General features: G+C 40.0%; 1 protein-coding gene across 4 annotated transcripts in view; it reads right to left on the bottom strand.

The window, feature by feature from the left end:
• Positions 1-1389: 1389 nt before the first annotated feature.
• ckap5 (cytoskeleton associated protein 5) overlaps positions 1390-26725 on the bottom strand; it is a 42654-nt gene continuing 17318 nt past the window's right edge. Inside the window, exons 11-45 of one of the 4 annotated variants that reach the window (XM_063479007.1) lie at positions 26211-26375; positions 24488-24616; positions 24245-24403; positions 23989-24090; positions 23244-23354; positions 23015-23107; positions 22505-22690; positions 22236-22330; positions 21465-21648; positions 21174-21319; positions 20492-20666; positions 19374-19487; positions 19024-19152; positions 18645-18839; positions 18435-18561; positions 17990-18075; positions 17650-17760; positions 17108-17230; positions 14857-15006; positions 14584-14787; positions 14369-14504; positions 13046-13239; positions 12778-12950; positions 10063-10086; positions 8218-8391; positions 7988-8108; positions 7436-7615; positions 7153-7340; positions 5520-5595; positions 5240-5428; positions 4710-4847; positions 4278-4361; positions 4003-4162; positions 3795-3913; positions 1390-3637 (exon numbers count right to left, since the gene is read on the bottom strand). In XM_063479007.1, coding sequence (XP_063335077.1) covers positions 3377-3637; positions 3795-3913; positions 4003-4162; positions 4278-4361; positions 4710-4847; positions 5240-5428; positions 5520-5595; positions 7153-7340; positions 7436-7615; positions 7988-8108; positions 8218-8391; positions 10063-10086; positions 12778-12950; positions 13046-13239; positions 14369-14504; positions 14584-14787; positions 14857-15006; positions 17108-17230; positions 17650-17760; positions 17990-18075; positions 18435-18561; positions 18645-18839; positions 19024-19152; positions 19374-19487; positions 20492-20666; positions 21174-21319; positions 21465-21648; positions 22236-22330; positions 22505-22690; positions 23015-23107; positions 23244-23354; positions 23989-24090; positions 24245-24403; positions 24488-24616; positions 26211-26375 — 5001 coding nt within the window. In that variant the 3' untranslated portion in view covers positions 1390-3376. The remainder of the gene's footprint in view (positions 3638-3794; positions 3914-4002; positions 4163-4277; positions 4362-4709; positions 4848-5239; positions 5429-5519; positions 5596-7152; positions 7341-7435; positions 7616-7987; positions 8109-8217; positions 8392-10062; positions 10087-12777; positions 12951-13045; positions 13240-14368; positions 14505-14583; positions 14788-14856; positions 15007-17107; positions 17231-17649; positions 17761-17989; positions 18076-18434; positions 18562-18644; positions 18840-19023; positions 19153-19373; positions 19488-20491; positions 20667-21173; positions 21320-21464; positions 21649-22235; positions 22331-22504; positions 22691-23014; positions 23108-23243; positions 23355-23988; positions 24091-24244; positions 24404-24487; positions 24617-26210; positions 26376-26725) is intronic. The other 3 variants (XM_063479009.1, XM_063479008.1, XM_063479010.1) reach the window with 3 other exon arrangements.

Genomic DNA, 26725 nt, shown 5'->3' on the forward strand with positions numbered 1-26725 from the left:
ATTTTATAAGTGGTCAGAAACTTGTAAATAACTCATGAAAGAATAAAGTTACGTTGAAACCAAGCACACCATTGTTTTTCTTGTGACATTACCAATAAGTTTGATGTGTCACATGGCCCTCTTCCTATTGAAAAAACAAAAGTTGTATCCAAGATGGCCGACTTCTAAATGGCCACCATGGTCACCACCCATCTTGAGGAGTTTGCCCCCTCACATATACTAATGTGCCACAAACAGGACTTTAATATCACCAACCATTCCCATGTTATTACGGTGTATCCATATAAATGGCCCACCCTGTATATCTGTAATCACTTTGTTCTTGTTGATGCCAGGTTTCATATAATTCAGTGCTAAAATCACACTCATACAAATAATACACACAAAATACAAACTGGTAAATGGTTATATTTACACATTTCAAAGAATATAACAACCAAGCTGTTATCAACTGTCATCAAATATTAACCCTATGGTTGTTCAAGCTGTCTTTGGGTGGATCATTGATCATTTTCAAGTTTTATGGTTGCAACATTTTGACATTACATCCTAGAAATCACAAGAATTCCCACATTCACTGCTAAATCGGCACATACTTAAAAATTCATAAAAAATTTTAATTTACTTGTTTCATGCAAACACCGCCATATTCTTCTTAAACATGTTTTTGCGTACATCTGTGATCATTTTCACATGATATGGCTGCAGAAGTGTGAAATTATTACATACAGAAATCAAAACGTCATCCCATTCCGTGTAGGCAGGAAAAAAATTTTCCAGCACTGCCACTGGATACTTTTGGGATTATTTTACATCGTGTTTCACATCTTATTGAGGGGCAAGTTAAAAGGTCAAAGGTCTCTCTCTCTCTCTCACTCACTTTCAGTGCTGCCAAATTTGGATTTAATTCCTCATTACACTTGTTTTGTCCTGCTGTGTGTCTGTGTCCAGATCCTGGAATGTCTCAATCTTTGTGTTGACTGTCAGGTCTATTTTATTTATAGCTTAGGTTTACATTTCAGGTCTCCAAAAAAGAAGTGAAGAAAAATTTTTTGTGTTAGTTCATCATTGTAAAATCAGTTATTTGGTGGTCACTATATATCATATAGTATTTTAACCATTTTCCCCTCCCAAAGGGAGGGCATTAATATTTTATAGACCAAATAATAATGAATTTTGGAAAAACCCAGAAGAACAGAAGTTCTAAAACAACAAATTTTCTCCTTTAAGGGCAGAAAAAAATATTCCACAACATATTATACAAGCATGGCTAAGGAATTACTCAGCATTTGTTTTTTGTATGCAAGTATTTAATATTAACTACGGAACAGATGACTGACAGCCTTAGTTATCTTCATTGGCCGAGGGCTGGAAATAAAAGATGTAATAAGCAGTTTAATTGATGCAAACTTTATTTACAGAATAACATAAAAATCACAGGCTCATGCCATGCTCCTACAGCCTACAAACACAGAGTGCTTCCTTCTGCTGAACAACAGTTTGGACAATGCACTTTACAGTGGCAACCACGTTCACCCTGCAGTCTGGCTTCATGGCTGCGGTTTGTTAAGTGAAGGTTAATGGAGAGTTTTACATACATTATTTACAGCTGAGTGTAAACCCACAGCACAGCGCAACACAACTGCACACATGTAAGAAAAATTCTCAGCGGTCACTTCCTTCCTTCAACAAAATAAGCCTTTTTTGTTTTTTAAACTGCACCATTAATTGTACACCAGCTCCAACCCATTTCAGGGGAAAAAACAGTAGCTTCTAGACTCTGAAGCAAGACTACAAAAACAGATGGAGTTACTAAAACAATGGATCTGATTAATTCAGTTTACAAAACCACTAACAATAAGTGGACTGGAGGAGTCTACTTTAGAGATCCAGACAAAAGGAGACCGTTATGAGATCAGCCCGTCCTTCAGTGCAAGCTGATGAGAGTTTGAAAAATTTTCCCACTGTTTTCTGATGGGTCAACCATTGCAAACACTAAAATGAGAAAATAACCTGCAGATTAATAGAGAACATCTAGTAGTTAAAACCCTATACCGAAGTGTGGACCAGCCAATGTTTTTGGTTACACTTTTGCTCTTCCTGTGATAACAACGCTCAAGAAAAAGCCACAAAACAAACCAGATACTTTCTGAAAGCCCATCATCTGAATATCTGGTTAAAGACGACGCAGATAATCCATCAGAATCTGAATAAATGAAACTCAACTTAAAATATTTTCAAGTCTGAAATTGACAAAAAAACTTTAGACACTTTAATTAAAGTAGGTGCTGGAGTTTTACAGTGTCACTTAGAGATGCCAACCATGGGCCAGAGGACAGAAAGCCTTTATTATTATTATTATTATTATTATTATTTTAATTTGACTTCATGCAGCTATACAGTTGAAATTTAGTTAATGACCGTTAATGTGAAACAATGGTTTTAAGTACATTAATTTTTTGAAGGTTATCCTTTCAGCTGAATATAACATTAATTCCTATTTATAATTAATATGACCTGGACTCATTACTGAAGCTAAACTCTTGAGCAGTGCAGCAGTAAATCAGCCTGTCCCAGCAAATTTCACTCTCCCAGTACTGACATCTCCTATTCAGAGGTGGAGAATGAAACCTGACAACTGGATTCACATCAGAATATAAAGTGTTACTACAGCAGAAAAGGGGAAAACTAAAGGCTTTTGCAAATGAAATTTAAGACCATCTTCTCAGATTTCCTGCTGAGGTAAATTTAATTCAGTGTTGAACACATCCTTTAAAATCATACTGAACTGATGCAAAGCTGAAAATCACACAAACTATGTATGACCAATAGGGGGCACTCACCTCATGTCACGCACCTCATTTTGGGCGTCTACCTGAATATTGCTACTGTTGTGTTCTTGACATTTTCCCCTGCAGCCAACAGAAGTGTTGAACTGTTCAATATATACAAAAAAAAAAACCCCGAGCAGACAAGTGGCTGAGGAAGCTTCATAATACAGTGAAGAGTGTACATAGAGGGCAAAGACAGAACAAAGTACATGATCCTAATTCTCTAACAACTACAACACCACCAGCGCCCCTCCTCTCATATTGCTGAAGGACTTCAGCTTTTCACTCTGATGAACAATAACTCACATTCTGATAACAGTAGCTGAAAACACCTGTATGGTTTCTACAGGGTGTGTTTTATTTCTAACAACATACAGGCACAGTGGGTGGAGTCAGGTTCAAATCTGAGGCGGGGTCCTGTGTCCTTCTCTTTCCCTCCGGCAGAACATCAATATAAAGACAGCATGAGTTAAAAAGGTGGATGGTCCATTTCTTACTAGAGGACTCCACAAGGTTAATGGATGAGATGATGTGGTGCTCCTGCTTCACTGCCGTTTACTCTTTATCCTCTCTAGGCGTTTCTTCAGGTCATCCAGGTTGGCAGCTGGTGAGGCTGAGCGGGTGTTGGTGTGTGTCGGGGAGTGAACGTTGTGCTCCTGCATGTACAGCTCCCGCGACTCTTTCAGCTGTGACAGCTTGCTTTGCAGCATGTCGGTGGATGATGCCACTGACGGCTTTGAGGACAGCAGGGAGGAGATGGTGGGTCGCTGCTGAGCCTCATCCTCACTTCCCCCAACACTCTGTTGCTGGTGGAGGGAGACAGAGGGCGAAAAGACACGTTAACTTCGGCTGCATACCACTACTGACAAACACTCATCCTGGAATTATATTGCTATGGCTTTGATAAGCAGCTGTAGCTCATCAGTGCATTGTGACTTTACTAAATGAATAATACCAACTGACCCTGGAAGTGTTTTCCAGGCCTTGTCTTTGTCTGAGAATCTTCAGTCTTTCATAGTAAACAGCTGGCTTCAGCTCCTCGTTGCTGCTCAGACTGGAGTCAACACCATGCTGAGGGATCACTGCAGAGAAGCATACACACAGATGTTACTACACATTCCTGATTGATAATAACCAAAGAGCACCATGACAACATGGGGTACAGCTGTACCTGCTGTGGTCTGGATTCGAGTTTTCCCCTCTCTCTCAGACTCAATCATGCGAAGGCCTCGCTCCACATAACTCTGGAAGAACTGGGATGTGTTTTTGAGGAACGGTTCCAGGTCTGCGTCTGAGTATTTCTGTTTGTACTCGTATAACTCTGTCAAACCCTGAAAAGGAGAGTGTTCATGCTTCACTTTGTTGTCCAGGGTCAAAAGTATCATAAAACGTGTTTCAAAATTAATTACACTGCTGCTTTGATTTTCAAACAGGAGCGATGCTGACCTCTTTAGTGTTCTCCTTGGAGCCTATCTTCTTGAAGATTTCAGACAGAATGTCACTGACCTTTGCCTTTGACATCCGATCGTCCTGCAAAAGAAACATCAGGATAGTGTAACTCAGTAGTAGTTGACAGTTCAATTATTTAACCCTCTGGACTCAATGGATTTGCTACATCATGCTTTTTCCTGAATACTGCCGTCACATTTAGTGCAGGAAGAAATGGTAAAAAACTGGATCGTCTAAGAAAAGCACTTGGGAGGAGAAGAGAGAAAAAACCCCGGAGGAATAAAACACATATTCACACAAAAAAAAGTAGAATTTTATTTAACTTGTGCATCAGCATTCTGCTCAACATAAACTCACAACTCTGATGGAACTGACTGATGGAAAATTCTCCATTTATAGAATCATTTCCGAGTCTTATGCGTTACTTACTATACGCAGTCCCCCCTTCTCGTTGCTTCGGTCACTCTTGAGTCCCGCCAGGTTTCCGGAGTGTTTGACTACCCGCCTCAGATGGGCCTCCAACTCAGACTCGTTACGATTCTCAATCATCGACAGGTGGTCAAGGATCTGATCATCATTAATACAAAGCAATAGGAAAAAGTCACCAATAAATACTCATTTAAAAAGAGAGTCCAATTCAAAACTTTATCAAAAGCATTAAGCATGAATGAATGGTAAAATAATGTGACCTGGACCCATGTATGGGTTACTAAACAGGTATTGCACAGTTTTTCTTATATATTTCTTATTATAACTTTTATAAGAGCCTTTCTTGTTTTAGTGCCCATTCAAAGCTCTTTAGACAACAAGTTGCACTGAACCATACATTTAGATGGCACTCTAAAGGGAGCATGCAAACTCCACAAATGGAACCCAAGTCAACCAAGGGATTCAAAACAGGAACTTTTATTTTTGCTGTGAAGCGCTAGTATTAGCCACTCAGCTACTGTGTGCGTTACCTTTGCCCCGGTGAGCTTGCAGAGTGTGTGTAGCAGCGTCTTGAGGGTCCTGTGTGGGACATCGCTCTTGAGCTGCTTAAGTTTCTCTTTGGGAAAAACTTTCATGAAGTTGTGGACATCCAGCAGGATCCGATCCAGGTTTATGTTGTTGATGGTCTCTGGGAGGAAGCGGATAACCCTCCACAAACACTGAATGTAAATAAACATAGATGAGTTAGAAGTCCAGTTTAAAGCATTTTTAGTGGACAGCAGGTTTGGCACTAACATCAGGTTCCCTTACTTTCATGACCAGCTCTGAGACCATGGGGGAACCAGCTGTCGAGACCAGCGTGTCCTGAAGCAACACCAGCAGAGCACTGCCAAGGGACGGGAAGGAGAGAAGTAAAGTTTATTTGTCAAGTCAATTTCACAGAAAAACAGTCACAAAGCACCCGTACACAAAACAAGTAAAATAAACAGGAACATTAAGGACTATAACAGCCAGTAAACACAATATCAACTGGTAGTTTAAAAATAAACAAATAGTAATTCAATTAAAAAAAAAAAAAAAATCTCAACAGAAAGTGATGCTAGAATGCGTTAATAGTCCAGCACTAAAATAATCTAAATGGAATGACATAAATGCGTTGAATAAGGAGACCATTTGTAGCAATTTAAAAATGTTCCTTAAATGAAAGAAACAGGAACGAGACAAAAGGTTTTACATGTTGAAGTCCAAAGAATCAAATAGTAAATATTAAATTAAGTCAAGACAGGTCGAGCCGAGATAATCGATTGCTATGAACTGGTGGTAGTGTAGACTTGGGACAGCCAGGTATCCCAGAATGCATTTCAAATCACAAGCAGAGAAGCATCTGAACCAACACATTGTTCGTGGATACTGAAGACTCCAGCCTGTCCAGAAATTATTACATCATCTGTTTTTAAAGAAATGTTTATTCAGCAGTATTCTAAGCACCAGCTCTCTGTTAGAATTTTCTGAGTTTACTAAAATAAAAATGAAATCAGAATAACATCTGATTTGTGTGGTGTGTGGGTTTTTTTTTTTTTTTTTTTTAATGTTGGCGTTTTGGTCATGTTACGTTTAACTGTCAAAGACTTGTTAGAAACTATGAAACACATCATGGAGATTTCTGGATGTTAGCAGACAACTAATACATGAGAGTAAAGGCAGGAAGGTGTCCTTTATAACTAAACATGTTATTAGCACCTCCACATTTATATCATAGTTTATAATATAGCACTAGCACTATTTCAGTAATAGTCTATTTATTTCAGTATAGTGGTGTACAGTTACCACTATGTCGTTGGAAAGTCCACACGAGTCCAGATTTCTGAGGACACACTCACGTGGGCGTTATCTATGATATTCCTAAACTACAAGTCAACCAAGTCAGACAATTCTGTTGTAATGAAAAACAAACACTCATCCCACCCGCAAGTTATCGCAGTGCCAGCTGTTTAATTCACAGCAGCTTCTGCAGTAACCATGGTAACCATGGACACTGAGCAGGTGGATGATGCAGTTCAGACTTTGGGTAATACCCCAAAATCTGTCTCTTTGAAACTAAAAAAAGGCTCATTTATCTGCTGTGCAGCTGGATTTCCAGCAGGGTCCTGCTGAAAAACTGCAAGATAAATGGAAACATGTTGATGATGAATTATTTATGTAAATAAAATAGAAGACTGTGGCGCTTTCTGCTGATAGTAAACTGAAACACTGAATGTAACTGGCTCCCAACCAGGTTGTGTGTTCAGAATAGGTTAATTATGGTGATTCAGCCGCCCACCTTAGTAACACAAAACTGACCTCTCTGGACTTAAAGCTGTAAAAGGAAGAATGAAATGATAATACAGATACACACACAGAAGTTAGCTGAAGTTATCGCAGTGAGGAGTTTCTTCTTACTGACCTGATCATGTTGGTCTGGTCAGACTTCTCCAGGACTCTGATTACGAGCAGGTTGACAGACCTGATGACCTGTGTTCCATCTTCTACATCCTCCACTCTGCTGTCCAGCATCAACGTTATCAGACCATGCATCAGGTCCTTCAACACACCCATAGATGCCTCTCTGGCCAGGGACTCCATAGAGAACAGCTAGTAGAAAGGAACAAGAGGAGGTCAATAAAGACATCAGTGTCCTCCTCTCAAATCAAGCTAACAGATGTGATTACTGTGTAGGCACAACTCACAGACAGCATGTTTCCTATGATGCAGCTATACAACTTTATGATATCCTTCTTATCCACCCGATCATCAGCCATGTGCGTGCTGTTGATGAGCCTCAGCTGCATGATGGTTGCAATAAGAAACTGATCAATGTGTCCCGACATCACTTCTGCTTTGTCCTCCTGTCGCAGTACCTCATCAATCTGCAGAGGAAAGGAAACTCCTTCAGATTTAGAGAGAAATGCTATTTGGGAACACTGAGCATGGGTTCAGGGATACCATTATACTTTTATTCAACATTTATGCATCAAGTTGTGATAGGAGTATCTTTGTAGTGCTTGTGCCAATAAACAAATAAATAAATCCTGACTATCACGTGAAAATATCCATTCCTGAAAAGAAGGGAAAAAAAGAAAGATCTGTGCCATGTTTTCCTAGCAGTGCAAAGTCACCGTATTTTTTAAAGAAACTCTTCTGCTTCATTAATGATTATTGCGAGTGGTGGTTGACAGTTTACTAAATATTTCATATCCAATCAGTTGAAAATGTGCTCTGTGCAAAATATGTTTGTTTACCTGTGCCAGCGCCTGGATGCTGGTGTTGATGTCACCACTCGCAACCTGAGAGATGACAAAGTTGATGGTGGAAGCCGTGCTGTTGTGCAGTTCATCAAAGTGTGGTGAGACCGAACGCATCCTTTGAACACGAAATTGCAAAGAAGCATTAAACCTCAACAAATGTTCACTTCTTTCTTCTTGTTTGTGTTGCTTGTGTGTGCTTAATTATCAGGACTGAGGTTGTTTACTTGGGTTCAGGGATCATGATGGGCTCCAGCAGCTCATCCAGCTTGTGTTGGACAAGGTCCGGCAGCTCGCACACTCTACCCTGGTCCATCTCAATCATATCCAGGTCTAGCTGGAACTCCTTGGGGATGGATGGATGCAGGGACTCTGTGTGCTGTGCATTCTGACGGGCTTGGCTAGATAGATTGAGGGAGGGATTGGAAGACAGGTGGTGGGAAAAGAAGACAAGACACTAAATTTAGTTGAGAATAATAATCCATCAGTGCTGCTTAGCTCCAGTCCTCACACGACTTCAAGCTTTGAGAGATAATGGGATATAAGTGAATATCCTCAGCCTAAAGAAGGGTTTCTCCAATTTAATATGATTAATAAATGAGTTTGAAACTCTCAAATGTCACATTATGAATTATCACTGTATTCCAACACAGGACTTGTATGTGTGAGAATTGTCTGATCAACCAAATTTCACTGGGACTGTCTGAACAGAAACCGAGCAGCACTGATTTTAAAGACACTGAGAGTTTGTATCCTTCAGCGAGATGGGGAAAAAGTCATGTGGACAACCAGATAAAAGGCTACTGTTCATTACATTAATAACAAATAACAGGTTGATGAAAGTGATTTATCCAGCTGGTAACGTATTTCAGCAGCATAGCCTGAGCTATATGCATAAACGACCTATGATATTGATTTTGTAAAAAGAAAAACTTTGTACTTGTATAACAAGACTGAAATTTTAAGGAACCTTTTGTTTTGGCCAGAATGAGGGAACAAATGCCGCGAATCCAGATACCTCAGAAAGGTGTAATGTCACTCTTGAGTTAGCACATTCCAGACAGAATGAGGAAAAACAGGATTTAGTAAGTTGGAGCCATTCAGGCATCACTAGCAATGCAGTATAATGCTTTTATGGTGCATTAGCATATTACTATTATTTTTTGCTATAGATGGATAGAGCCTGATCAATACAAATACAGCAGTAGTAGTACAGATGAAACATTTACAGTTTTGCTTTTTACTGTTTATGTTCAGTTATCTTGGATTACTAACTCAGGGTATGTTGGTGTGCTCTGATTTTCCGAGTGGGAAATCTGAGTTAAGGGTGGAGTTCCACAAAAAAAATAAAGATTTCCAACTAGGAACTCATTACGACTTATTTAGGAACGCACCAAAGTGCAACTGTGGTGGGCAGACGGCATGCTATAAAATTAGAAAGTACCAAACTTTTAATCATGTCATGAACTTTGAAGTAACCCCATAATTTGGTGAAATCTATTTTCTGTTTTCATAGCAGTCCAAAGACCCTGAAAATTTAGGTTAGGCTGCAATGGCATATTGTTAAGTGCCGGTGCAACACCCCCATCACAATATTCTTTAAACAGTGGCCCTTCTTTTAGTGAAAAATAAAGAATAGCACACACTGAAATTTTACCATAATCCACTGACAAAAGTGATAAATGTGTCTGGGATAAATAAGTGCAAGTGGACAGTGGAAAAACTAAAAAGAAAAACATGTCAGAAAAGCTCATTGGCTTAACCGGTGTACTACGGTGGGTGATGTACATCAGCAAGAAGGCTGCAAGAGTGATTCACACCTCTGGGTCAAAAATCAAAAATTCAGATAACCATAATACAGTGGAGGGGAAAAGATACATTTTCATGCTTCTGTTTGAAGAAACAGCAACCACAATATTTGGCAAAAATAACCCTCTAAAAGTAGAGAAATGAGAGAGGAAGAACAGAAATAACAAGTTTACATTGAACACACTGAACAAGAATACAGTGAGACGAGTTCTTACAATGGCTACAGACAGAAAAGAGGGGAAGGAGGAGGAGTTGGTACTCACATCCTATACGTGCGATACATTATTCTGCTCCAGAAAGGAAGGCAGGCAGAAAAAAGGAGGAAATCACATAGGAAGAAAGATGAAGGGTTAAGAGAAAGGCAGGCAGTCGGCCAGTGAAAGGTGATTTTAGTTGAACTAAGTTGAAGACTAGACAAGTAACCTTATGAGAGGAACCCAACATGCAATGACTCAGAATATCAAGGCAAGAAGGGGACAGACAAAGTTGTGAGCAAACATTCAAACTGATGTATGACTGCATTAGATTCATCCCAACCAAAACACAATGGACCAAATGTTTAACATGCTCACAGAAAACATTTGGAATAGATTGTATCATGGCATTTCAAGGCAATTCATAATGCAAACTATTTACGGCAGATATTACAACAATCTAAATCCCTCTAAGATTTTTATTTATTCATTTCTTTAACATAAGCCACGATGATTAACTTGGCTACTGTAGAAACCATATTGAATGGGTTTTTTTTAGCGTAACCTCTAGGTTACCACGATTAGTCGACTAGTCACGATTACGTCGACTATCAAAATCGTCGACGACTGATTTAATAGTCGACGCGTCGTTTGAAGCTTTGTAAGACCACAAAAGACGCAGGAATAAGTAGTAAGATTTAAGAGTGTAATAACGGACTGAAACAGAAGATGGCAGCACTGCATGTACAAGGATGCCAGCTGCCGTTAAACCCCGAAGAAGAAGAAGCAGCTCTGTCCCAGAATTCATAGCGCAGCCCAGCTCAGTTTCCAACAATGGCGGCAGCTAGTTAGTTTTAATATTACTCTTATTATTCTTTCTGGGTCACAAAATAAACGTTTAATATATTTTCAGGCGAGAATGTAACTGTGTAAACCTCAAGTATCTGCTCAGTTTATCAAGACACCACATATTTTCAAAAGCGCTCCGACGTTTTTGGACACGTCTGTTACCCACTAGCTCGATAGCTAGCCGGGGGCAAGGCTCACTAGAGCCCGTGAGAACACCGGACTCCCGGCAAATCGTTTTCAAACCCACCGCCGTCTTTCGCTACTCAGGTTAAACATGCATAAGTCACTTAGATAACTTAAAAATATTATTGTTTGGCTTTTTTTTAGTATTTTATTTGTTCCTGAGTAAATCGGTTTGGCTGAGATTAAAGTTATAGTTTTTACACAGCTGAATAAACGTCAAGCAGACAACTGGTTATCAGAAGTGTGAGATGCTCGAGAATTTACTCCGGTGTCCTGTTATATTTTAGATAGCAAGGAGCAGACGGCTGAGTTTATTAAACTCCACGGAAACAATCTGCAAATTTCATTAAAATTTAATAAACTATCATCTTGTCTTTATTTTTAGTTAGCACATACCTTAAACACTTAAAGCTGTAAGCTAATGATAGTTATATAAGAGCAGATGCATGCTGGTGCAATAAGCTGTACGTTTTACGTCCAATGGATGCATGACCTAATTAGTCGACTAATCGCAAAAATAATCGGTGACTAGTCGACTATCAAAATAATCGTTTGTGGCAGCCCTAGTAACCTCCTAGGACCTGGCGTCCACATATGTGGACATCACATTTTGGGTTATTTAGACCAAAATACTCAATTTTGCTCTACAAGGGCCTGATATCCACTTACAAGGACATTATACAGCTACTGTTCTATCGAAATTTTAAACGAATATCCTCATATGTGGCTCTTATTTTTCTTAGAAACAAAAATCAGGTAATAAAAAAAAAAAAAAAAAAAAAATCTGGTAATTCTTTGTTTTTACATTCATCGCGCCCCAATATGCCCAAATATCAAAGACAAATTAAAAATGCATGTCGTGGAAGAGTTCGGGTCTTAGGAGGTTAATGTTGTAAGTTATAGTCATACTGGTCTTCCATTTAGTTTACTGTGAAGCTGCTCCCTTGTGCACTGATCCACAAAACTACATGCTACAATAATTCACTGTGCATAATGAAAGGGTCAATGTTGAGCCAGTAACTCTCAAACTATGACAGCTTTATTAAACCGATTTACACAATTCAATTTTACTTATAACGCACCAAATCACAACAACAGTTACCTAATGGCACTTTAGTGGCACAGAAAATAAAATGCTGCCAGCAAAGAGGTGTAGTGGCAGCATTGTCACCTACTAGCAAGATGGTTCCTGGTTTGAATCTGCCAGCTGACTGGACCCTGTTTTTGTCTGCATGTTCTCCCTGTGCCTACGTAGGTTCTCTCCAGGTACTCCAGTCCAGTCTTTCCCCACTATGATTCTACTAAGATGTATAGTAGTTTCAAACTGCTCTCCTGGATTACTAATATTTTTTTCTGGGGCATTATAACTGTATCAGCTGACATGAAGCTTACTTTTACACTGAAGAGTCAGTAAAGTTTCAGCATCGAGTTGTTAATATGTTGGGATTTGTGCAGGCACAACTAAGAAACCGTCAACCTCATTACAACGAGAGTCATTTTTACAAGACCAGTGCCTTAAGTGATTTGTATCATGCTTTAAACTATAGGTGAAAACTTCTAGTATTTCTACCCTACTGTAACCAGTCGCTAAACTTGAAGAATAGCTGTTTCAAAGGCCTGCTGTGCACTGTCACCAAGCAGTAATCACACAATTTTTTCCCCCTCATCAATATTAATATCTTATGGTGAGGGTCCTTTTTATTTATTTATTTTTATTTAGTTGAGACAAACTCATAATCAGTGGGGACATACTTAAGCTTATTAGGGTCTTCCTGTGCAGGCTTGCGGAGGAAGGTGGCATTGGAGTTTGTTGGGTGCTCCTTCTGAGACCGATCTGTTGCAGTCTGTTTGGGCACAGCTGTGGGTGCCTTCTTTGCTGATCGCTTTATTCTCTCTTCTAGCATACTCATGTCCTTCTCCGACAACTGGAGGCACAGGGATAGAAGCATGTCAAAGAGTGCAGAGTACAATTTCATGTGAAGTCTTACCAAAACATGACCAGGACCAGTGGTCATCTTACATTTCCTATGAGTTTGTAGACCTGATCCCCGCAGACGTTGTAGACAGCCACCACAGTGTTGAGGGCAGCATTGCGTACAGATGTGTCTCTGTCACCAATGTGCACAGCAATTTCTTTCAGAGACTTAGCTGGAGTAGGCTGGCATACATTCATCCCATAGCCCTCTATCAAACAACCTAACTCCTCCAGACATTCTGAGAAAAACAAAAACACAAAAAAAAAACCCAACACAATTACAATGTGTTACAGTATTTCCCCTGCATTTCTCTACATACAGCTTCTCTGGTTGTAGTTTAAAAAAGAAAATAAATGTGAAGACCATATAGTCGATAAATTGTCTATTTGTATATACTGACATATCTCAATATAAAGATATACTGTGTGTGTGTATATATATATATATATATATATGAATATGTGTGTGTGTGTGTGTGTGTGTGTGTGTGTGTGTGTGTGAGAGAGTGAGTGAGTGAGTGATCTATCTCATTATGAAGATGAAGGGCAATGTCAGTCAGCTGACAGGAATATCAATGATATTCCTACCGACTTACCCTAGATGTTGTGAAGAGTTTTCCTCCCTCCTTAACTCGGGAAACATTCCTGCACTCACCCACTTAAATGTCTTCTGTGGTTTTCCTAAGCCATTTGGTGTTTGAGTTGTCCATTCTCACTTGAATTTCCCCCCCATGTTCCAGTCTAATGGCCTCCTCAGTACCTTATAGTACCTTACTAACCTAACAGCAATTTTGCTCTTGGACTGCAGACTTACTTGTGGTTCATAGAATTTTCAGAAGTAGAATGGGAGGCAAAATCTTCAGCTATTTACTAAGGAACCAGTTCCTAGTTTGGATTTAGGAGACATACATGCTCTACTTTTAAGATTAGGCCTAAAACTTTCCTTTCTGATAAAGCTTATATGCTTATGTTACAATAGGCTTAGGCTTCCCATAATGCACTGAGCATTTCTTTACTCATCTCTTTTTCCTCCCTGTAGGTTTATACACGACTACTACATTTAATTAGTAAACTCTGGCCCTTTCTCCCATAGTGAGTCTTCGGTCCCGTTTCTGTTTGCCCTCGTCTTTCTCCTCACACCCAACCCTATCACTACAGATGTCTTCCTGAATTGCTGGAGCTGACAGAATTTGAAAAGAACATTTTTCCTTCCCCAAATCAAAATCCTGCCACACAGCTTTCATTTTTAATGTAATTTCTGTTTTACAGCTATAAAAAAAAAAAAAAAAAAAAAAAAAAAATTGGCACAAACAGAAGAGGACTGATAGTCATGTGGTGCAGCAAAGACTGTAACCAAAGAAAACCTACCAGCTCTCTGTTTGGAGTTTTTGGATTTGGTTCCATCCATGAGGAAAGGGAAGACCTTGGATGCTGGATAAACCTTGCATAGCATGGCCAGGATAGCCCGAACATCTTTGCGAACCACATCTTTTGATTCTCCAACCTAAATATGAGGGAAGATGCTCAGCAGATGGAGTGAGGAAGAAAATAAATGAAGAGGTCCCATTCGGATATGTACTCACCTTAAGAATGAGGTAGGGGACGAAGGAGTTGGCTTCATACTCCGTCAGGTGGTAGTTCTCTCTATTCAGCATGGCAAACAGCAATTTTAGATACTCAAGCACCTTCATCAGGACTGTGGTGTTGGTATCAAAAAACCGCAGGGTGAACCACTTCAGAATCAGGTCCAGACAGCTGATGGTGGCTTCACTCTCACTCTCCAACCTCTGTTAAACAGACTTCATTAGTGAAACGCAAACAAAACGCTCTGCAGTAGGAAGAGGACCAGCCAATACCTCAATCATGACTCCAATGGCCTTAACATGTCTTTGGAAGTCGAAGTGAAACAGCTCATCTTGTAGCCACTTTGCAAAACAGGTGGACATTTGAGTTTTCAACTGCTCCACATATTCATCTCGAGGGGTGATGAAGTTCCACTTCAGAATCTACAACAAAAACGTTTTCTTTTTACTTAAGCAGACATGTCATATTTCACCAAAAAATAAAATAAAATACATTTTGCACATCTAATTTTATCACAATGCAACACTATGAAAATGCTTTTAAATGGTTTAACTGGTATTCAACAGTCCTACAGAGGCTACATGTATTCTACTATTTCATTTATTTTGTAATCATTCTCATCATCATGATGCAATTTAAGAAATACAATTTCTTAAATACAAGAGTGTAGTTTACACAGCATCTTAATTACAGTATCTCGTAATTAAGATACTGTAATTAGAGCTGCAGCTGCTTTTTTCAGTACAATATGTTACAACAGCTCTTTATTATTCCATTTAAGAGCTATATACGTGTGCAGCAAATGTGTTTTTGTATTATAAGTGGAACTGGTGGTAATTAATAGGGAATATAGAACAAAAGGTGCAAATGATTTTGGACATACATGAAAAATAGAGCTGCAATGATTCATCAAGTATTTTGAAGTATCTGATTATAAAAACTTTGAATAAACCGCGGCTCTGTAGCGTGCCGCTGTCACCATGGAAATGGGAACTCATGTGTTTCACCCACATTTGCGACTAAAAACGGGGCTGTAATACAAACTTATTTAGGAGCATTGTGTAAATAAAAGGTGTGACATTAAGGCCACACAGGCCCCAGTTTTAAACAGAAACCCTGATAAGACAACAGCAGCAGTGATGATGACGCTGGCGTAGTTTAACATGGAGCCAGAGTCTGTTTACACACCGCGAAGAGCAAAGAGGCCGAGCAGTTACCGACACACTGAGCTCAGGTAGAGTGAAAAAAAAAAACAACAACAAAAAAAACAAACAAAACAAAACATGTTTTTAGTATCCAACACAGCGGCGCTGTTCCTGTAACCACCTTGTATGACTACTGGGTAGGTGTGTACCAGTAAAACTGGGCCAGTAAAACTGAGCCACTGACCTGAGGGTTATTACACCGAACAGTGAATTATTGTTAATATTAATTAATAGCTACACCTTCATAAGATCTTGTTTTCAGCAGCACAGAAACTTCAGAATGCTGTTATTATTGCTTCTCACCACATTCTTCTTTAAAGACTTACAGACAAACTCAGTTACTCACAAATAAAGGTTGTTTTTTGGAAAAATGAAACAAATGGGGGGGGGGGGGGGGGGGGGGAACAAACAAACAAACAAAAAACATTCTAAAATGGAAACCAATGAGCAGTTCAATTTGAAAGACGTATTTTTCTCTCTAATATTCATTATTGCCCATTAATAAGACAAAAGTATTTCTATATATTTTTAGAGCTGCTTTTAATTCTCAAGTCTTCTTCTCTCCAGTACTTTCTCCTCAAAGTAATAAAAGTTTGGGTACAAACCTGATCTTATGCTGCATGGAGATTTCTTATCTGTGATGGTTTTCTTCCATTTCTCCAATTTGGTTACATTGGAGTGTCTAAATTAGCTATACATGAGGATATGAGTATGTGCTTGCCTGTCTTTGTATGGACCCTGCAATGGACTGGTGACCTGCCCAGAGTGCATGCCGCCTATTGCCCTATGACGGCTCCTATGGAAGTTCCATTTGTGCCAAAATTATATTCACGTGTACATCATCTATAGAGACAACACACTGGTCTTTGTCTATTAAACTTTGACTTCAGCTGTACAACCAGCATATTTTGATCACCAGATTGTGTATGTTTCATTTCAAAGTCAAAGCCTTTGTCTGTGCCAATAAAACTTGTGTTCTTTTATAGGACTTCTATTCTTTTGGTTGTGTTGTTGAGCATGTTATCTTCCTGTCACTTCATGTTAGGTTGGTTCTCTATGTCATTGTGGTGTTTAGCGCACTGCACACAGAACAATATCTAACATTTTCAATTTAAATTTCAGCTTAAAAAAAAAAAATTATATATATATATATATATATATATATATATATATATATACTAATCAACTTAGTTCTTAAATTTCATGTTTTTAGACTTCACGAGTCTAAAACTTCAAAGTCCAGCAGCCCAAAAGATACACCTACAATTAGAAAGTCCACAAAGACATGCCCTATTGCTGTTTTTCCAGCTACTGGTACCTTCAATTGCTTCTCCTCTTTGATCCTCTGTTCCTTCGCATTGGCGATGAGGATGAAGAGTGGCCCAGACTTATCTTCATCATCCTTCAAACCTTTAGACACAGGCTTCTTACCAGCAGCACCCTGGAAGCAACAGCAAATTCATAGTGAGAACAGCAGAATTAAACATTGTTCTGTCTGTGGATGTGTGAGCATGGTAATGTTTTCTAATGTCAAATGAAGAGAGGAAGAGCTTGTAAATAACACACTGCAGAAAGAAGAAATATAGGAGGTGTTATGCGAGGCAGGTTGCAACGCTGAAGTCTGACACACACATTCATGCAGTTAAGTGAAACCTGAATCCTGTGTGAACTATCAGTTTTGTTTTTGCAACCAAGTTAGTGCATTTTTGACACAACCAAGGCGAGAGAGAGAGAGAGGCTGAAAAGAGTTAAAAAGAGCCCAGTGAGAAACTCTGCTCCTGATGTACTGGGAGAGAGTAGGGACAGTTCAAATGAAGTTCTGAGCCGAGTTTCATCACTAAACACCACTTGAACATCTACCTGTTGATTGCCACCAGCAGCCTTCCCTTTGCTGGAAGGCTTTTTACTACCATTATTGTCCTTGTCCTTGGAAGAAGGGGGAGGGATGGGTTCCTCAGGTGGGGAGGGAGGCTGGGTGAGTAGAAAAACCATATTGTGTTTACAACTTCTTGGTCCTGAATTAACTGATAAGAAAATAGTGTAAAAGAAAAAAACAAAAACAAAAAAACCCCAGTGGCAAATGTGCATGGCATGGCAAACCATACTGTACTGACTTAATTTATAAAGCACTTTGTATCTGCTGAGTGCGGTACACAAAATGAATAATGTTCACTCACACACACGTGAGAAGCACAAATACCTTCTTAGCAGCCATTCCACCTCGGACTTTCTTAACTTCTGGTTTACTATCAGCGACGTCTTCACTTGGTAGTTGAGACCTGGAGGCTGCAGAGGACAGATTTAAATTAATAGAATGGTCTGGCTGTTTTAGCTCATACCTGCAAGCCTAACAGGAAATGACAAACTTCTCTCCAATGAAATCCTGAGTTCTATTGTTAGACCAGTTTAAGAGGGTTCATTGTGAAGGAGAGGAGATCAAAAAAAGGCATCACTCTTAAACATGAACAAGTACCCTTAAAACAAAACAGGGGATTTAAAAGCTAAAAAGGGTTCCATCATTATTTAGTTACAAATGAGAAAAAGTCCAATACAGTCTTACAATCCATTGTTTAGATAAATTTGAGTACCACCCACCGAAATGTTCTGAACACTTACTCGGGACTATGCTAAAATATTAAAAATACCTGAAGCAGCTCTATTTGGCTCTGCAGATCCTTTCCCTCCCCCCGTTTTGGCTGGAGCCGCAGGTTTAGCTGGCATCACTGTTCTGGCCTTTTCCAACATGGATACCACCTGATCCTTAGAGGCAGGCTGAGGGGAGATGAGAGTAAGATGACATTAATCCCTACTCACTATTTGCGGTCAAGAAGCAAAAATATCCCGTAGGTTCGTACTTTGAGTTTGCCTGTCGCTTTGTTCATCTTGTCGTAGCCAAGATGCATCATAAAGGTAGGAAGGGCATCCTGAGCCTTTTTCCGCACATCTCCATTTCTGTCCTCCAGACAGGCATAAAGCTGAGGAATGCACAGCATCAGATCCCCTGAAACAGTCCTCTGTGTGGGCAACTTCTCTGCTAACCAGCCGAGCACCTGGGGAATGCAGAGAGGTTTCCAGCAAAACATGAGTCTCTTACTTACATCCCCTTGGTGCTGCAATTCATGCAATAAGGAACACCAACAACTAAAATTTCAATCCATCTCTAGAAAACAGAACAATCAAAAGTTATGTTCTGTGAGACCACACATCAAAAAGAATAGGTGTGTGTGTGTGTACCTCTTGTCGCAGAAAGGGATTCTCTCTCTTCAGTTCCTCAGAAAGATCTTCTCCCTCCAGCCAGTCCTTCATCCCAGTCTGCTCCACCCAGGCCTGAAGTGTGGTCATGGCAGTCGCCCTCACATTTGGCTGCAGAAATAATTGCCAGCACAATTCAATCTAGGTCTAAATATCTAACTATTGTTTTCATTAACATGTTTCCTTCATGGCACTTTCATATTTTTATGAAATTTTCATGTAAAAATCTCAAAAGCACGAAAGCTCTGAAATGGAGGGTTTAAAAAAAAAAAAAAAAAAAAAAAAGTTTGCAACAAGATGAACATGAATACTATCATCGGTGGTCTGAGTACCTTGCTGTCTCCTAGAACGGTTATTATGGGAATTCCCAGAGCTTTGACGTGCTGCTTAAGTCCAGCTCCCATGGCTGTAGCCAGTTGCTGCAGAATAGAAAGAGTCTGCTGCACCTGAAAAACACAAAGTAAAACCCTTATTAACATTTACTGCCTATTTATTTTAAGTATTACTACACAGTTACCTCACATAATATCGCTCCACACTAAACTGGTACAGTTTTTAATTTTTGAGACAGACACAAACACGTTGTGATTTCATCTAAGGAAATCAACTGGACTTCTTTAAGTTTCACAGAGACATTTCACCTGTCATCCAAGAGGCTCCTTCAGTTCAAAATCCAAATGGAGTTCTGGGTATTTAAACCCTAGTGGGTGTTAATGTGCCTCATCACGTCATGAATAAAGGCATGGATCATTAACACCAGATGTTTCGGATGAAACCACTGAGAGCTTGCCTAACCCAATCATCTCACCTATTGAGGTCACCTCACAGATGTGAGTGGCAGTTGAGGCGCCATGGAAGGGATCTCAAATCTGCATTGTAGGTGGCTAATAGTCAGTGTCGTAAGCTACCCCCTCTGTTCAACGACAGTCGACACAGATGGCCTCTTTTACCCGTCTTCCAAACCATCTGCCTTTTCATTTCAAAATGTGAACATTAGCACCCTAAAAAAAAGTGACTTTTACCCTGCGTAGTGCCCCTTGGCCGCTCCTTGTTGTCACAGCTGGGAAGGGGTTAAAGGATCTTAACATCCAGCCTTGTGCGAGTAAAAATGACCAATTAAGCACTCCAATTCTTAATCAAAGATGAATCGAAATATAAGTTTGACCAATATGTTAGAAGGAGAAATGTGAGTAGTAAAAATGACTGAATGTTTTTTTCACCAGACCATCGATATGCATGATTTTAAATGAAGGCAGGAGCACTAATGCTTGAACACAAAGCGATAATTTTTAGGCCTGGATTCTCATCCCTTCTCCATACTTTCCTCACCAAAGATAAGAACCAAATAGGTTAAGTAGATAAATACAGTACAGGTGATTTTCCCCCCCTCAAATCACGCACGCACGCACACGAGACCTGTAGGTCAGGTGAAGAGCACCGTCTTACGCACCAGGATCTTGTTGGAGTCACTGAGACGTCCCTTCAGGGCCAGAGGCAGCTCTCCAATGTTGGCCATGATGAACTTGGCCTCTGAAATGATGGCTGCAACCTCATCCAGACCTTCCTTTCTGATCTTCCAGTTCTTATCTCCAATTTTAGACACAAGGTCAGTCGTGATCTTGTCACTTAGAGACAGAAGGAAAAAGAGCTACATTAAAGAAAGAAGGGGGACAGCAAACATGACATATTACAGATTTAAGGCCCAACATCCTACTGATGGCTTAATTAGCCAGATAAATGCCTAAACGGCAACAGTCTAGAACAGTGGTTCTTAACCTTGTTGGAGGTACCAAACCCCACCAATTTCATATGCGCATTCACTGAACCCCTCTTTAGTGAAAAATAAAATATGATTTTTTTCAAATTCAAGACATAGATATGTTTTTTACTGGTGCACAAAATGAGCCGTGCATATCACGGCTGAGGCTCTGCCGAACCCCTGAGACCAACTCACCGAACCCCTAGGGTTCGATTGAACCCAGGTTAAGAACCACTGGTCTAGAAGCTCTTAAGATGGGTAACAACCCTGTGTGGACCTAAGAATTTGAAAATGTCGCCATCAGAGAAGCCATGCTCCAGGTGCCGCACATGGATGCATGGTTAAATAAATTTCAAGGAAACTATCAGGTTACCTGACATCTGTTCGGGGCAGCAGGTCCATGATATTTTGTCCTCCACCTCCAGCATCTTCATCTTGCTCCTCAACTTCAGCACCCTCCTCCTCTGCCGCCACTTTTTTGGTGAACCTGATAGGGGGTGGTGGAGATTGACCTTGCATCTAAAACAGGAGACAGGATAAAGAGACACTAGTTGTGATTATTTTTCCTGTTGTTGTTGTTATTATACTACTACAATAATTAAACCGGTCACACTTGCTAAACTGAGCACATAGTTAAATTTAGAGAAATCTCTGGAAGTGCTACCTTCTCGAACTCTGCATCTATCTGCGCAAGGAGAGCCGGCTTCTCATCTTCAAAGAACATGCGTAGTGGAGCTCCCATGTAGAGGTACATGACTCCCAGCAAAGTGATGGCTGCTGTCCTAACAGCGGGGTTGGTTGCTCCCAGAGCTGTCTTCACATTGTTGATGAAACCCTTCACATTGATACTGGAGAGTAGGGAGGTCAAATGTTAACAGAGGTCTTTAGGACAACTTCCAGGGTGAAAAATGGCATAGATACATGAGGCCAGGAAAACAACTGATGTCATGGTGCCCATCTCAATCTTCTATATGCGATCTAGTTGCGATATGAAAAAGCAAGAACTGCAATCAGGAATTTATAATAACTGGCAAGGAGTCTTTGCTGTAGAAAAACTTTGGCCCACTCTTTTTTGTAGAATTGTTTTTCCTTTTATTTATTTACTGGTGTTATTGTTGCCTAACAGGAATAGGCGGGATTTCTCCAGGTATTCCCCCTCCTAACACCACCAAAGACATGCAGTTAGTACGGTTAGGTTAGTTCGTGATTTTAAAATTGTCTATAGATGTGAATATAAGTGTGAATGGTGAATGGACCTCCCCAAGATTTACCCTGCCTATTGTCCTGTGGCAGTTGGAAACAAAAACATAACCTCCCTGGCAAAATGTTAAATGAAGACGTTTTAAAGAAGCCCCGCTGCCCCCCCCCCCCCAAAATCAAAATCACTTGGAAATTATGTTACAAATACAGTGATGTGTGATGGACAGGAAGTTACCCTGCAAAGCCAAACTCCTTCATAGCATTAGACAGCCAGTTCAGAGTCTCTGCCTGGTTTTTGGGATTTTTCTGGGAAAAAGCCATAGAAACAACCTGACAAAGAAAAATCATAAGTCATTAATACTGTGCATTCTCAGTTCAATTTTATTAATAACAGTTGTATCAAGGCGCTGTTGCTACAGTAGTATCTGTTGATGTTTCTGTCATTTTCTGCACATATAAAAAGACCTTTTCAATCTTTAACAATCCAGAAAAATTGATCCTTACCTGTTCTGCAGTCCATGGCAGTGAGCAGGCCTCTCCAATAGCAGTCAGTCCTTCTTTAGCATTTCCACCACACTTGACATCTCCAACCTTGTCCACCAAGCCATCCAAAACAACAGAGGCTGAGGTCTTGGAAAATTGTCCCCTTTGAGCAATGAGAGCCACAATCCGCAGTTTCAACTGCATCACCTGAACAAGAAAAGGGTAAGTAATCAGACATGGCTGATCTGTGCCTATAACAGTTGCTTTATTTTGCCATTTACACACTGGCTTTCAAAGAATGCCAATGGTTTTAAGTGCAGTGCCAAAACTTTGGTTCCCTCTACAGCAGCTTTTCATTGACTTTTTTTTTTTTTTTTTAATTCTCATCAAATCATTCAGTAAAATTTGTATAGGAGCACTGTCAACTGGAAGAGACACTCCCATTAGTTAATTGTTAATTGTGCAATGTAGTTGTTAATTGTTGAGCAGGTGTAAATGATGTTTCATTAACATCATCTTGTCAATGATTACCTGGAAGTTCGTCTCCTTCCACCCTGGTTTCTTGGCCAACATCCTGACTAAGGCCTGGCAGGGCATTGCAGCTTTATCCATTGTCTCAACAGCCTAGAAGGATACACAAATTTAATGAAAAATGCCAGTTATTTGCAATCACTGCTGGATAGTATGAGTCAATCAGCTTTTGTTCTGTGATGAAGTTGTTTATGACACAGCTGATGAGGACAGAACAGGAAGACTTTACCCTCTGGAACTCCTCCATACTGGCCAGTCTGTCCTTCCAGTTGGCCGAGTCCAGCTGTTCAACACAGGAGGCAGGAAGTACACCTGCAGCCAAGTCCTGACACACTTCAGCCTGATGTAACAACACACAAGCACACAATAAGAAATTCCAAAGCAATAGCCTGATAATGTTGTATCCCACAGGGATAAAATATTACTATGATAACATGAGTTAGTGCTGCTCGGCACTCTTTGTCAGTAGTGAGGACTGGATACTGAAAGGATTAACTAAGATAAACCAACTTTAAGACAATATTCATATAATCCCAAGTGAAAACATGGAGTTGTTTTAGTTACTTTATTCAGCTGTTTAAATCTGTTATTTTCAACTGTGCTTACTAGCATGTTGTTTTACAGTATAGTAGGCTGTTGCATTCATATCATTGTCTTTGTTTTTAAGTTGTAAAGCCTGGCAAGAAATAAACTATGTGGGAATGTAAAGTCTTGCGTTGTGTGTACATTTCATTGGGCAGGTAACACTGTCAACTGTGCACTGTAGTAGGATAGTACAAGTATATACACATTTTTTCCCCTGCTGATGGCTTAAAGACTTTCTACAGCTCTGTCCAGCGTTCTTAGAATAGCTGCCTCTCTTCTCAATGAGTTTCACACTGGACTGGGAGACAGCAAATGTTCTAGCAATGGCATGTATTGATATGCCAGACATTTGTTGCAGAGGACCAGCAAGCAGTCAAGTAATGACTTACTGAAAGTTCAGACTCAGTGAATTCTTTACTATCGGAGGACTTCTTGGATTTGGCACCAGCTGCAGAGGTTGGCTTCCCTTTCTTAGGTGGCACTGCTGACACCTGGAGAAAATGGAGAAAGTTTCAAGTAGAACTATAGACTGGTAAAGACGCCAACCATCCTATTTATCACTAACAAAGCTGATATACAATAAGGCAACAATATTTCTCCTTCGACTAATTTGACTTTTCTGTACATGCATTGCTCCCAGCACACCTTATTGGCAGAAGTCTGGCTCTTCGATGGAACAGAGGATTTGGATACAGATTCAGCAGGGACGACGGCTTTAGCTGCACATTTCTTCTCAACTGTGCCGCCTCCTCCTGCACCCTTCCTACCTCCTGAGAGCTCCACCTTATCAGCACACTCCTTAATCTGCAACAAAAACAAAGTGAGCAGTTCATGACAACAAAAAAATTGAACTTTTAAGGTCTGAATTCACATCTTTCTGATCCTCACCTTATCCAATTTAAGTTTATCCAAGTCAGCCAGGAAAGGGTTCACAGCTTTCTCTCCCACCACTTTCATGGCAGTCCCCAGAGCTTCAAAGGCAGCATCACGGACCTCTGGGGCAGAGTCATTTACTTGCTGTGAGGAAAACATAGGTATACTTAGAATTAGTTGGCCAGACATGCAGTGCCTTTTCAAATTTTTCATTCCATATTTAGTGGTGACTAGAACAAAATTCAATAGGCGATACGAATTTTGGTGTCTGTTAAGTTACATACAAGTGACATATATTGAACATAAAACAAATGCAAACAGAGAACTTAACATCACTGTATCTGTGAATGTTACAGCAAACATTTGTTAACGAGGTGACCGAGTTCATACAGATATACACAAACAGGGCTGCAACGATCCTCAACATTATCGATGACGTCGACTATACAAATTCATCGAATTTTATTGTCATATACTAATACCATGTACATGTATTTTTGTAACAGCAATACACTTCAGGAAACTATGGGGGCAGTTTCGCCTATATTGTCTGCCAAGATTGCACTCAGTACTAACAAAGAAGAATGTTGCAATTCAAGTCATTCAAGTCCAAAGAATAGACTGAAATGATACAAAAGTGGAGAACTGCCAGGTTTTGTTTTGGGGTTTGTTTGTTTTTGTTTTTTTTAAAAAAAGAAAGAAAAGAAAAGGAAAAAGGGGGGGGGATCAACAATGTAAAGCAGTTCTGCAGCAATGGAGGTTGACCAGCTCACAGGACAACAGCTTCAAGCATAGCTTAATAGTGGTGGTAGTAAGCAAGTGTTAGTTTCAAAGACAAGACTTTGAGCTGCAGATTTGACAGGATGAGTTGCAGCAATAAAGGCATTGCTAAGATGTCAGAATAAGACAAAGAAGCTTCTCTGGGTCATGAAACACCGCCATTGGACTACTCAAGTCTGGAAGAAGGTATTACGGACTGATGAATCAAAATTTGAAATCTTTGGTTCATCACGCAGGATCTTTGTATGCCGCTAAGTAGGCGAGAGGATGGTTCCTCAGTGTGTGGCATCAACTGTCAAACATGGAGGAGGAAGTGTGACAGTCTGGGGCTGTTTTGCTGGATCCAGGGTCACTGACTTGTACAGAGTGGGAGGCTCCCTGAACCAAAATGGCTACCACAGCATTCTGCAGCGCCATGCAATACCCTCTGATATGTGCCTAGTTGGTCAGGGGTTCAGACTTGAAGCTTGTTTGCGATGAACTGGACAGAACAGTGAAAGCAAAGCAACCTGCAAGTGCCACACATTTATGGGAACTTCTCCAACAGATATGGGAAGAACTTTCTGAAGAATATTTGATTTCTATTGCAGAAAGAATGCCACGGGTATGTTCAGCTGTTATATCTGCCAAAGGTGGCTACTTTGAGTCAAAAGTTTAGAATACATTTTGGTCTATAAATTGATTTCACAATTTATTTTTTCACTCCAATTGCTTATTTGTACCATGATTTTTTTTTCAGAGTGCAATTTGACATTAAACTGCAGAATTTTCACACACACACACACACACACACACACACACACCCCAATTTAAAAACAAAAAAAACCCTCTCGAGGTTCTGGAGAAATCCTGATTGAGGTTGTAATTCATGCATGAAAGGGTTAATTATAGGTTCACCCTAAAAGGCATTACACTGTAATGCTGCAATTGTAAATTATAAATTGTACTCTTAAGTCACCTTGATAAGAGCAGCACAGAAAGGCTTGAGGATGCTCTTGGGCAGTGTGGCTTGTGTGCAGTGTCTGAAGGAGCGGGCGAGAAAAAGAGAGGCCTGCTGCTTGATTGAAGGGTTCTTATTGTCCATCACAGCCAGGATTTCCTCTGACAGGTTCTGGAAAGTTGTCTGGAGGGGGGAGAAGTCTGCACAGTCAGTGAAATTCTCTACAATTACCAGGAGTTTAAGTTCTAAGTTTATAACTACTGGGAAAGTGCATATAATATTAAGAATACCATCAACTGCCAGTGCTACCTCTCAGCTATAAGTCAACACACTTAAGGTATCAATTTCGAAATCTTATGCCGTCTTGATCTCAAGTTATGGAATTCACAAGTTTTTATGAAAACTTGACCTCAGAAGGTCACTGAGATTCAAACTCATCCAAGATTCTTAGTGGATGCACTTAGGTATCAATTTGAAGCTCCTACGTCACCTCGTTCTTGCATTCACAAACTTAGGTGTTCACAGCACCGGCC

The sequence above is a fragment of the Pelmatolapia mariae genome, linkage group LG7 (genome assembly GCF_036321145.2).
Source record: "Pelmatolapia mariae isolate MD_Pm_ZW linkage group LG7, Pm_UMD_F_2, whole genome shotgun sequence".
Taxonomy (NCBI): Eukaryota; Metazoa; Chordata; class Actinopteri; order Cichliformes; family Cichlidae; genus Pelmatolapia; species Pelmatolapia mariae.